Source organism: Pipistrellus hanaki (genome assembly GCF_964339955.1).
Source record: "Pipistrellus hanaki genome assembly, chromosome: 3".
In the NCBI taxonomy this organism is placed as follows: Eukaryota; Metazoa; Chordata; class Mammalia; order Chiroptera; family Vespertilionidae; genus Pipistrellus; species Pipistrellus hanaki.
Genome location: NC_140505.1, coordinates 182,887,534 through 182,900,715, shown reverse-complemented (window position 1 = coordinate 182,900,715; position 13,182 = coordinate 182,887,534). Strand labels below are relative to the sequence as shown.

Sequence of the window (13,182 nt, the reverse complement as noted above, 5' to 3'; positions counted from 1 at the left end):
CATGCAATATCATCATCACTCTGCCACCCCACCTCAAAAGTGGGGGAGGTGGCCCTGGCGCCCCATGGACATTTGTCTGGGATGAGCAGGCCTCATGGAAGGGCCACTGGCCTCTGGGGTTCATGCCCAGCCTCGCCTGGATTGGGGAGTAGGAGTGTAGAAGAGAAGCAGAGAGGAAGCAATCAGCTGCATCACTTACTGGTGGAGTCATTTACCTCCTGTTTCTTGATCTGTGAAATCCAGGTGGTGGTGCCTAGAGTCGGTGGGAGGATTAAGTAAGAAAGGCCTGGGAGGTGCCCGCATGGTTCTTGGCACGCACTCAGCCCTGTGTCCCTTCTGTTTCAGACTTTTCTGTGTGACTGCTGTTATGCCCAGACTTCGTGGTCCCAAGGACCACCAGGGAGCCGAGTCTGATGCAATGAACAAAAGAGCCTTTCCCATGCTAGCGTGGGCTCTGTCCCACTCACACCGACAGCATGGTGAAAGAGAGCGAATTTCTCCAAGTCCTGGGGTTTTACTCCGGTGGTGATGTCACTGCTTTGGCTGACCCTGATTGGGCTAGGGTCCAGTTAATAGAGGATAACTCCATCCTGCCCCACAGTGGATTCAGGAGTTTTATCCTCGCCCTGCCCTGCCCTCTCATCCCCCGCTTGTCTTATGTGCATGAGTCAAATCATTGACTCAGTCTACTTCCTTTCAGTATAAACAACAAATACAGTTACCAAGACCCTTAGTACCACAGTTCCCATAAGTATTGTCCTCACTGAAGTCCAGTTCCCCTCCTGCAGGCATCAATTCTCCTCCTGGCCTGAGTGGAGCCCATGCTGGGGATCTCACAGGTGAGGCCGCTAGTTGCCAGGATCCAGGCCATGCAGGAGCTGGGAGTCATGTAGTCAGATCTGGGTGCCATCTACTTCAACAGTAGTGGGCGTGCTCAAGGTAACAGTGTCCTTGGGCAGTGAATTTCTTTACCCACACTGAGTTCCTGGGCTACAGGTTCTGCGGTGGGCACTGGCAGTGAATCTGGAACAAGCAAACTGCAGAGCCTGTAAGGACTTGAGCAAGGGAATGGTTACCATACATGATCCCCCCCCCCCCCAAAAAAAGAGAAACTTGTCCCAGTAAGGGGTACACCTGGCCCTTAAGAGGGCAAAGGACAGGGGGTTGGTCCAATTTTCACCAATTCTAGAACACATTTAGTTAAACCCCTTTTCCAGAGTCTAACTTTTGCCTGTCCTAAGGTTAGAGCTATGCCTTGAGATACCTTGGCTACAAAGGTGGGGCTGTTATCTGATACTGGCAGCCCAAATCTAGGTATAATCTCCTGGAGTAATCTCTTGACTACTATAGAGGCAGTTTCTGTCTTAGTGGGGTATATATACTTCAACCTAATCTGAAATGTCTACAAAAACTAGACCTTAATGCTGGTGGTTTAATCTCTGAAATACACCTACCAATGCTCTCCTGGGGAAGTTCCCTGGGACCTGAATTCCCAGGGGGACCCCCTTACCTTGCTTAGCATTTACTTGTGCACAGACTGTACTTCTAGCAATTCTGCCTCACAGAAGCTCAGAAGTCTTGGTGACACTAAGTGGGTAACCTGTTGTCACTGGGCAACTCTGACCTAGAGTTTCTGGGTCCAACAGTCTTGTCATCTGGAGGGTCCACCAATCATCTGGTCCTTCAGTGGCTTGCTTCTGTTCAGCCAGTTCCTTCCTGCTGCAGTTGGTAACCCTCTTTTCTCTGTGGATGGCACAGTGTCTCCATCAAAGGGCCTGGATTAAGGCCAAAAGTTCTGGAACTGTGCCCAAATGGTGTGGTCCAGGGTGACTACCACTGCCCCTGCATATCAGGTCCCATCTTGAACCTAACTGCTCCCATCCGTGAACAGTACCTTGTACCTCTGTGCAGTCATGAATGGGTTCCTCCATCATCATCATCATCATCATCATCATCATCATCATCATCATCATCTGGAAGTAGGCTGGCAGGGTTGATGGCCAGAGTCTTATGAAACCGGACCCAGGGCTGGTCCAGGAAAAAAAGCTTGGCCCATCCGGGTTAATTCCTGGCCCAGAGTTTGCTTATCTGCCTCCTTCACCAGCAATGTTGTAGTGGCCACTGCCCGGAGGCATTCTGGCCACCCTGCTACCACAGGGTCCAGTCTCTTTGACAGATAGGCAACAGGTCTCTTTCAGGGACCTAGAGTCTGAGTTAGAACCTTTTTGGCAATGCCTCTTACCTCACTCACATAGAGGTGGAATGGCTTCGCGACGTCTGGCAAGGCTAGGGCAGCTGCTGAGATGAGAGCCTTCTTTAGCTCCTCAAAGGCACGTTGTTCCACTTTAGACCAATTCAACAGCTGCATTCCCCCAGTACATGTTCCTTCCGAGGACCACAGTCCTTCTTGATGTCCAAGGAAAACAGGCAGTTTGTCCAGTGGCTTCCTGGGCTGATGTACGGGTCCTATCGGCTCTCTCAAGACTAAATAGGCTGCCCCAATGCCCATCAGGAAACTAACAGGCTTGCCTCTCCTAGCTAACCTGTCAGGACACTCTCTTTATAACTTTTATAAAAATTTTATCTTCCAAAAATACATAACCATGCCTCAAATTTTAAAGAAAAAGCAAGGGAGGAGGAAGCAGGTCCAGTACCCTGTTCCCAGGCCTGCAGCCACTTGAAATTTAAAATGCCACATTTTTCCTACAGATACAGATTTATCTGTATTTCTAAGCCCCCCTCTACCCCCCCCCCCCCAAAAAAAAAAAAAACATTGGTGAAAATTGTCCAAGCAGTCGCGGGGGGTTAAATCATACAAACAATTGTTTTCACATTGTTTTCACACAATTCTAAATAAATTATAAACCTTTGTGATGAAGTCTACTTAAATCTATAAAGTAGACACACATGACTGAAACCAAAAATGACTCCCAAAGTTTACAAAATACAAGATGCAGGTACAAGCCCAAATTCAAGCTTACAATGTGATTACAAAGGACAACAATGGCATATAAAGCAAAACAAAACAGATCAAATATAAAAGTTTCATATGTTACATTAAAACATTACTTCAGAAAAACTGACTTCAAAAAAATACTGCATCACTGACTTAAAATAATTTTTTTAAGTGTAAGCATCACATACTTTCTCATCTGACAAATGAGAATGAATCAATCCTTGAGATCTTTGATCATTACTACTTATTTTTAACACATGTAATACAGTTCAGCCTGCCATATTCTAGGCATTTAGTTACTGCAATTAACTCTTTCTAATTTAATTTATACTTTGAACTTTTAAAGCTGGCAAGTCAAATATATTTGGCATTTTTTAGATTAATAATATTAAATTTCTAAGAAAAATACAAGACATAATAATTAAGAGCTTCAATTCTGTTCTCTAGATTTTTGATGAGACAAATCTAAGCTTTACTTTCCTATGTCTCTTCCTTCTTTTACATCCTGCTTACTTAGGGAGAAGTTTCAGCAACAGATCTGGCCATTCCCTGTAGATCACTGGGGGAGGGATTGGACAAAGGGAGCCATTCAAATGCAAATGAACACATTCTTTAATTGAAGACTTCCAGCATTACCATCTAGTTCCTGCCTCAGGGTGGAAAATTTCAAAAGCTGCTTACAATGCCTAGGGAAACCAGTTTTAATTTATCTTCCAGTTAATCTCCACCATTTTTAAAACTCATTCTGTACACAGAAAAGAGTTTAAGCACAGTCCAAAACTATGCACACTCATTTTGAACTGGCCCTTTCCCTTTACATGAACACAGAAATTCGAGATGCATAAAAACTTTCTTGAGGAGTGGCTTCGCCACGTGTCTCCCCTCCCCCACCTCTGGCCTGCTTTGGGGGGAAGAGAGTAGCAAATTTATAAAGAACACAGAAACAGAGGGCTCCTGAGAACAGTCTTCCAACTCCGTGGAAGCTAAACCAAACAACTGCCTCACGCCAACCGATGGCTCTCCGACATTGAAAGCAGGCCACCCACTAGAATGAGTCTGCCATTGGCCATTCGGACCTCCACAACACAGAAAACCACAACCACCAACAAGAGGGCGCCCAAAATCAACATTTCAACTTAAAACCAGACTTGGGAGAGGTCCACTTCTCTCTCACCCTTACAAGAGCACAGAAATTCGCCCACAAGGCCTCTTCTCCCATACCCGATGCTGCCACGCTGGCCCAGGCCCCAGAGCAAGGCTGCTGCCACCACCGCCCCAGCCGCACTGCTGGGGGGGGGGGGGGGCGAGGAGGAAGTGTGGGTCGCCCCAGCAGCTTCCTGGCTCCGCCTCCCCTTCTCCAGGCAGCCAGCAAAATTAACCCAGGTGCCTGCTCCCCGAGTGAGGCCGCCACTGTCCAGCTGTGCTCCAACGCACAGACTGAGCCCCGCGGAGGCCCCCCCTCTGACCCAACGCCGCCAGGGGGCCCCGCAGCCACACTGGCCACACTTCCCCGGCTCCATCCTGGGGTGCCACGCCGCCCACCGACACCAAACTCAGACCTGGGAAAGTCTCCCGTCACTTTCCCGCATGTGAGGCAATGACTCACGCGGCTCACCTCGTCCTGGGAGAGGCTTCCATCCCTCTCCCCATGTGTGGGTCCCTCTTGGAGAGGATTCCATGTCTCTCCTGACTGAGGGGCTCTCCCAGGAGGTCAAAACGTCTTCTAAATCCTCTGACCCGTGTTCTTAATGGCATGTCTTCCAGACGTATTCGGGCAACAATGACACGAGGGGTTCCATGTCCCTCCAGAGCGCTCACACACTTACCGCGGCCAGTCAGGCTCTCCAGATCAGGGTCCCTCATGGTCCTGGGGTCCCGGGCAAGCCCCCATATGTTACACCCAGACTTCGTGATCCCCAAGGAACACCAGGGAGTCGAGTCGATGCAATAAATAAAAGAGCCTTTTCCATGCTAGCATGGGCTCTGTCCCACTCATGCCAACAGCACAGCGGAAGAGAGCGAATTTCACCAAGTCCTGGGGTTTAACTCCGGTGGTGATGTCACTGCTTTGGGTTAGGGTCCAGTTAATGGAGGATAACTCTACCCTGTCCTACAGTGGAGTCAGGAGTTTTATCCTCGCCCAGCCCTGCCCTCTCAACAGCAACACTGGGCTTCCTATAGAGAGATCTGCTGTCAAGAGGAAAGGGCCGGAGAAGGAACAGGGGCTTCTCTCTGCCAAGGCCCTCAAACTTGTGCTCCCCCAGATGGCCATGACCACCTGGGATGGCCTCCTCAGACAGGTCGCCGTGATTCCCAGGCACTGACCCCACCACCCAGGACAGGTTCAGAGAGGCCTGATCTAAAGGGTCAGGGGAGACACGGACTCAGTGGCCTTGGGCCTCCCCCAGGTGCCAGGGGAGCAGAGCCTGCAGGGGACAGTGGACTCTGGGAGGGGGAGATGCGGGAGGGCTTCTCAGAGGAGGTGATCCCAGAGTTGGGCTTTGAAGGAGGAGCATTTGTTCCAGGTGGGAGAAGCAGGTGACCTGGCAGCAGTGAGAAGGCTAAAAAGGGCTATTTCAATGTAACCTTGATTTTTGGGGTCTACTAATCTGAACCCATGCCTTTAAGCACAGTGTATATTCTTGGTAACCTATAATCAAATCACTACCTCTTCCCAGATACTGATCTTGCAGAGCACGTTAATGTGAAATGTGCACTGTCCCAGAGGGAGGGTTATTAACGCTGGAGCCAGGCCAGACGATCAGATATGGCCTGGAGACCCCCAACACCTGGGTTGCTATCTTGCAAGGCCTGAGAAAAGGACTGGAATCATAATCCATATTTGTGGGACAAAGACACCAGGAAGATATAAAAAGAAGCCCCTTGCGTGTTTCTACACTCAGATTGGAAAGTTATTCCCTGAGTCTGCCGGTGTATTAAACAGTGTCCCTCCTCTTTAAACGTCAGTTGGTTTTTCCTTGGTCTTCTGCAACAAAACTACCTACAAAAGCAAATTCTGGAAACTGCCTGGGCGGGGCCTGCAATAGGAGCAGGCACCAAGGCAATGCAAGGAGGCAGTGAGCCTCTGCTGTGCTCAGGGCGGTGCTCATCACTGGGACAGCGGGTGACTGAGGGGGACATTGTGGTTTGTGGGGGAGGATGAGAGAGGAAGCCTCTGGGGACAAGCCCATGGGGTGGAGGGAGAAATTTTCCCAGGATCCCTCTGTGCTTCTGGGGCAGGTCTTCCTCCTGGAAACCTGAGGGAGGCAGGATGGGCTGAGCAGAGAAGGACCTGGGAGGTCAGACCTGGGGTTGCTCCAATAAGGTGTGAGCAGGCAGGGCGGGGCTGGCCCAGGGAGGAGCTAGCCTAGGGTTGGCTAATGTGCTTGATCCCACGCTTCTCAGAACCTGGGCATTTGCTTTCGTTTTTGCTTTCCGGGTGCCTTGGTCCCAGGTGTGTCTGTGCTTGTGCAGGGACAGCGCAGAGGGGTTCTGCACAGCTACCAGGAAGTGGGTCTTGTTCCAAATCAGCCAGAGGGAGAAACTTGGTAAGTTGGGAGGGTAGGAGACCTCCCACCCCATCTTCTCATCCTCACAGCACTTTCTAATAGGATATTGTCCCTCTTTTATACATAAGGAAAACTGAAGTTCGGGGGGGTCAGAGGGGAGTAATGAGCCCAAGGGTGCATGTAAACAGGGGCAGAGCCTGGTTTGGAATCCAGGTTAGTGTGAGGGTTCCTGTCTTCCCTGAGCTCTTAGCAGTGGAGAGGAAGGGGACACTGCTCAGGTGGGTACCCAAGGACCCCTCCAGCTCAGCACAGTCTTGGGCTACCTGAGACAGGAGCCAGTGACTGCAGAGGAAGGGTCATGTAGGGAGATGTGGAGGAGGCAGAGGAGGGGAATGTAGGGGTGATATGGAGGAGTTAAAGGAGGTATGTGGGTGTGTGTGGAGGAGACAGGGGAGGTTGATGTGGGGGATGTGCAGGAGGCAGAGGAGGGGGATGTGGGAGATGTGGAGGAGGCAGAGGAGAAGAATGTGGGGAATGTGAAGAAGGCAGAGGAGGTGGATGTGGGGGATGTGGAAGAGGCAGAGGAGTGGATTGTGGGGGATGTGGAGGAGGAAGAGGAGGGAGGTGTGGGGGGATGTGGAGGAGGCAGAGGAGGTGGCTGTGGGATATGTGGAGGAGGCAGAGGAGTGGGTTGTGGGGGATGTGGAGCAGGTAGAGGTGGGGGATATCGGGGATGTGGAGGAGGCAGAGGAGGGGGATGTGAGGGGATGTGGAGGAGGCAGGGAGGGGTTTTGGGGGATGTGGAGGAGGCAGAGGAGTGGGTTGTGGGGGATGTGGAGGAGACAGAGGAGGGCAATATGGGGGGATGTGGAGGAGACAGAGGAGGGGTTTTGGGGGATGTGGAGGAGGCAGAGGAGGGCAATATGGGGGGATGTGGAGGAGGCAGAGTAGAAGAATGTGGAAAATGTGAAGGAGGCAGAGGAGGGGAATGTGGGGAATGTGAAGGAGGCAGAGGAGGTGGATGCGCGGGGATCTGAAGAAGGTAGAGAGGTGACTGTGGGGGGCTGTGGAGGAAGCAGAGGGGGTGGGTGTGGGGGGATATAAAGGAAGCAGAGGGGTGGGGGACTGTAGGTGAGTAAGAATCTCAGTTCCTTGTGGCCTGGATGCTCCTGGGGCTGCTGCTGAGGCTGAAGGGGAAAAGGATTTCCATGAGACTTAGTGAATCCAGGCATTGTTTCACCCACCCTTTGACTTTAGTACCTATCTCTGTGAGGAGACTGAGGCCCTGAGAGGGGATTGACTCTCCCTGGGTGCCAGGAAGGGAGACTCAGCAAGAAGGTGGGCAGGCTCTGCCTCCCTGCTTGGCCTGCCCTCGTTGAGGACCTTGCGGGGATGGGAGACATGAGAGGTGGTCCTGTGTGCCCAGAGTCGGGGAGAAGCCCGGACCTAGAGTCTGAGGCAGGTGTGTGGCATGACCTAGGTTTCCTTCTTAAAGCACCAACTGTGGACAGAAAACAGCTGGAGGAGACTGAGCCCAGCTCCCTGTTTCTGTACAGCAGAGACACACCTGGGAGCTGCTGTGGTACTGAAACCACATCTCCTTGCTTAGCCACCAGCATCAGGATGTGCGGGCCTCTCCTCTGCCCTCAGGAGCTGCCTGACACTGGACAAGCCCCTTCCCTGAGAAGGATTTGTTCTTGCGTCTCCCCATGTTTAAGAATTTGGGTTCAGTCTCTCCTCCTGTGTATTGTGCACAGCAAGTCACCTGTAGTCCGCGTACCTGCTGGACACAGTGGCCTGGCCAATCGTGGTCTGAGTTCACTGATGGTAGCTTTTGCAGCTTGTAGATTTGAAGAGGACAAATCAATCAAAGTTTCCCTGTATGCTTCTAAAATTTGTGCCTTGATTAGCAATGTTTCTGCAACTCAACAACTCAACATGACTTTTAACATTTCACCCCCCCCCACCACCACACTTTTATTGTTAGTTTTAATTTTTTAATCCTCTCCTGATGATTATTTTTGCATTGATTTTTAGAGAGAGTGGAAGGGATGGAGAGAGAGGGGGAGAGAAACATCAGTCTGAGAGAGGTACATCAACCTGTTGCCTCCGCCACCTGCACTGTGCCACACTTGGTTCGTGGATAAACCTATAATCCAGATCCGTGCCCTTGACCAGGAATCAAACCCTTGAACTGTCAGTGCATGGGCTGATGCTGCAACCATTGAGCCAAACCAGCCAAGGCGACGGAAACTTTGTGTTTCTTCTCTCTTTCCTTCTCTTCTTCCTCTGCATTTGTGTCTTCTTCCTAAAGCAGCCATATTCAATGGGTATCAAAGCCTTCAAGGGGCCTCTGGTGCAGGAAGCATAGCGCTGGGCAGCCATTAGTGAGCAGGAGTGGGAGGGGCTGGATAGAGTTTGGCCTGTGCCCCAGACCTGGGTGCCCTCTGGGGAAGGGGCAGCTTTGGGATGGCCTGCTCAAGGCCAGGCATCAGAAGCAGATTTTCACAGGCACCCATGTTTTTCACATTCCTCTCTTCCTCTCTGTCTCTTTCTTCACATATAAAAGTAGGATGGCTGCAGGAAGGAGACAGGAGAAAGTAAATGGAACTCTCAGAAAGCTGGTAGAACTGTCAAAAGAACATTACATAAGTGGGTCAATTTGTGAATCATTATTTTCTCATCAAGATTGAGAAGTAAGCCTAATGGAATCCAGTGGCTGGTTGTTCTGTGTCCCCATCATGGACACACCCCAGGCTTTAGCTAGCAGTGCCAGGTGGCTAGCGGGTACCTGGGGACAGGAGGGGCACCAGAGAATAGACCTGGCCCTGTGCTTTCAGATATAACTGGTACACAGTTCAAAGGTTATTGGAAGAGAGTCAGTCATTAGTTATAAAATCGTAGAGCATTCCCGGGCAGAGTAAAGATCATGCACATCATTGGATACAATTATACTGCAAGTCCATTTGCTATCTGTTTCGGGCAGGTTTCAGGAAGGGTAGTTGATAAATGCTGTTTGCCCTCTCTAAATAATCCTTAAAGCAGCAGTTCCCAATCTGTGGGTCGCGACCCTTTTGGGGTTGAACGACTCTTGCACACGAGTCGCCTAAGACATCCTGCATATCAAATATTTACATCACGATTCATAACTGTTAACAAAATCACAGTTATGAAGTAGCAACGAAAATAATTTTATGGTTGGGATTGCTACAACATGACCGTTGTGGCATTAGGAAGATTGAGAACCAATGCCCTAAAGGCAAGCAGCTTTTCCTTTCTTCCTTGGGCTCAAGGCAAGAGCGTCCCAGGCAGAACTGGGAGAATCCTCTCCATGGAGAGGTCTGTTCCCGCCATCAGAGTTCACAGAACAGAGATGACTCAGAGTGTTTTTGATTATTGATTTGGGATCTAGAGGGAGAAACATTTATCATTCCACTTATTTATGCATTCATTGATTGATTCTTGCCTGTGCCATTCATATGTGAGTTGTATGATGGAACCCACAATCTTGGCATACTGGACTGATGCTTTAACCAACTGAGCTACCCAGCCAGGGCCAGAGTTTGTTTTCACAGTGAAGGCCATAAGACCTGACTGCCTCCCCTTTCCCTGCCTGCCCCATTTTGGGAAATTTTGGCCTCAATACAGAGCCCCTGATTACAATATGGCCCCAGCACCATGGTCATCAAGACAAGGTGGATACTGACACTTCCCAGGAAGGAGGCCTCCTAGCGCTGTGGGACCACGCTCTCCAACAAAAGGTTGTTCATCCACGCATCCTTCAAACTGACTTGTGATCAAAAGGGGGAACATGGGTGAGAAATGGGTTCTATACCAAGTAACCCACAGGGTGATGTGATCATGATTCCTAGCTGGGCAGGCTATGGCAAGGGGGGTTGGTGGTGGGAGGATGTGTGGTAGGTGGTGTCCCATCCCAGGCATGTTCTTTTAGTAAGAAGTTTATGTTTTCCTTAAGCAAGCCCTGTCCATTGTATCTGTGCATCCAGCTTAACATGCCTTTGAAATAAACATCCTCAAAAGAGCACAATCTTGCGTGACCATTGTGGCTCAGTGGTTGAGTGTCAACCTATGAAGCCAGACCTCAGTTTTTCCATTCCCAGTCAGAACACATACTCATGTTGTGGGTTCAATTCCAAGTAGGGGGTGTGCAGGAGGTGGCCAATGGATGATTTTCTCTCTTCAATGTTTCTATCTCTCTCTCTTCATTTCCCTCCGCTCTTTTAAGCAAATAAAAATATTTTTAAAATATGTCTTTTTTATTGCCTTCAGAGCAGAAGGGAGAGAGAGAGAAAGAAGAGAGGTTCAAAAGTCAATGATGAGAGAGAATCATTGATAGACTCCCTCCTACTCACCCCACACTGGGGATGGAGCCCACAACCTGGGCATGTGTGCTGAGTGGGAATCAACTGGGACTCCTGGTTCATAGGTACACACTCAACCACTGAGCCACAATAAAAACATTTTTAAAAAGAGAGCACCATCTTGTTAACCACCCTGTAATGCTACCCCCTCCTTGCTTTCTCCCACCTCATCTTCTTTACATCCCCTGCTTAATTGCAAATGCCTAGAAGAAACTGAGGAACTGTTTTTCTCCATAGCATAAAGGAATTCCTGCCTGTGTTACAACATGCATGGAACTTAAGGACACCATGCTGATCGAAGTAAACCAGTCTCGGAACGTAACCCTTGTATGAGTCCACTTAGGTGAGGCCCTCAAATCTGTAGAGACAAACAGTAGAATGGCGGTTTCTAGGGGCTGGACGGAGAGAGAATGTGGAGTTATTGTTTAGTGGTTACAGCGTTTCTCTTTTGTGAGAGGAAGAGAGTTCTGGAGACTAGTTGCAGAGCAATGTAGATATAATTTGACACTATTGAACTGTACCCTTAAAAATGGTCAAGGTGGTAAATTTTATGTTGTGCATTTTTTAGTTTAATAAAAACATTTAAAATAATGAAAGATGTGTTTCTTAAAAAAAAACAAAACAAATCCCTATTATGAACTAGAGGATGGAAAAGATGGACACCTCATACACTGTGAGTATAAGTGTAAATTGGCACAGTTTGTTTGCATAAGAATGTGGGACAGGTATGAAGAATTTTTATTTGGCAATGCCCTCTGACCCAGTCATTCTACTTCTAGAAATATCTTATAGGAAACAACCTCAAATGCAGGCTAACGCATATGCTAAAAGAGTGTTTTTGTTCTCTTTTCATAAAGAACTAGAAACAAGTTAAAATCCAAAGGTGTGTGTGTTGGGGGGCCAGGGTGGAAGACAGGGGAGAGGACCCTGCATTTTCAGGAGGGCTCACAATTGACCCCACAATTTGTTTTCTCTTCCCCAAGGGTTCAGCCTGGTGAGCTGAAGGGGAAACTCTGAGATCCCACTGCTGACACCATGACCTCAGAAGCTGCTGGGATCTGCCCAGGTAGTCAACTTCCTTCTCTCTGGCTGATTCCTGCCTATGCCCTAGAGGATGGGTTAAACCACACAGGAATGAAGAACGTCAAAGGGGATTGATGAGTAACCTTGAGCCCCAAAGAGGCTCCAAGGGCAGTCCCCTCAACCAGGAGTCTATGTGGGGGACCTACTTCCTGGCCCTCTCCTAAGGCTGCTCACTGCCTTCCTTCCCCTGCCACCTATCCAATGAGCCCAAAGAGGCCAAGACAGCCCATGGGAGGTAGGACTTTTTGCCCCTGAGGCTGGAACCTGTTAGTTCCAGGTGGAAACTTTCCTCTCCATAGAATCTCTTCCCCCCCACCCCCATCTGCACTGTGTTAGGCCCTGACCTGGGCTCCCAATTATAAACACATGCTTACCAGAGGTGATTGTCTCAGGCAGCAACTTCTTCTCTCCATCTCAAATACCCCCACCCCCCTGAGAGGCTCACGTTGTTATTTACCCCAGCTAACCACACCCATGCAAGACATACACTGATGCAGTTCTCTGGGTTCCCTCCATGTAAACCCTGGTTTCCTCTCTCCCTCAGCGGGTGAAATAAGAAAAGGAAAAAATGCCCCTCCACCCACCCAAATGAACACTGCGCTGCCTAAGCAACCAGATCACCCTCCCAGGAGAGGAAAGTCCTTTTCCTGTTGCAGCATAAGGAGGAGAGGACAGCTCAGAAGCCAGCATCTGCTGAGCAGGCTCCCGGGTCTCCCGTGGGGTCAGAGGTGCCCATGGGAAGCTGTGGCCCCTGAGACCAGCATGGGGGTGTGGGCAGTGAGCTGATACTGATTGATCACAGGATTAGAGCTGAGGCTCCAACCCCCAACCACCTGAACACACCCCTCCATGACCACCTTGGAGCATCTGTGAGAAGCAGGAGGAATCCTCTTTGCCTGGTAGTTTCACTCCATCAGTGGCGAGTGATCTGAAATGTTACTTTTAAAATTTAAAAAGTCCCAGAGGTAACCTATAGGGTAGAATGCAGAAATCACATGAATTTTTGAAACTCACTTAAGGAGACGTCTGATGGGTGACCTTGGCTGCGATCTGTGAGCTTTCTGCTTCTTGGCTTCGGGCCTTTTTTTGTGCTGACTTTCCCTTTCCTTTTCTGTGAAAGAAGAATCATGTCCCTTTTGTGTATATGGCAGGAAACACATTTACATCCTGTCTTTGCACACACAAAACATACAGCAGTACCCAGTCCCATAATGTCCTAATCCCTTGGAGTCACATGTTTTTACACTTAATT

At 49.5% G+C, this 13,182-nt stretch overlaps 1 protein-coding gene across 2 annotated transcripts in view; it reads left to right on the top strand.

Annotated features, from left to right (window-relative positions):
* Positions 1 to 6,151: 6,151 nt before the first annotated feature.
* Positions 6,152 to 13,182, top strand: part of LOC311618979 (apolipoprotein L2-like) — a gene marked incomplete at its 3' end in the record, with an annotated part of 60,242 nt that continues 53,211 nt past the window's right edge. The window contains exons 1-2 of one of the 2 annotated variants that reach the window (XM_084876826.1): positions 6,152 to 6,504; positions 11,831 to 11,913. In XM_084876826.1, coding sequence (XP_084732952.1) covers positions 11,883 to 11,913 — 31 coding nt within the window. In that variant the 5' untranslated portion in view covers positions 6,152 to 6,504; positions 11,831 to 11,882. The remainder of the gene's footprint in view (positions 6,505 to 11,830; positions 11,914 to 13,182) is intronic. The other variant, XM_084876825.1, reaches the window with a different exon arrangement.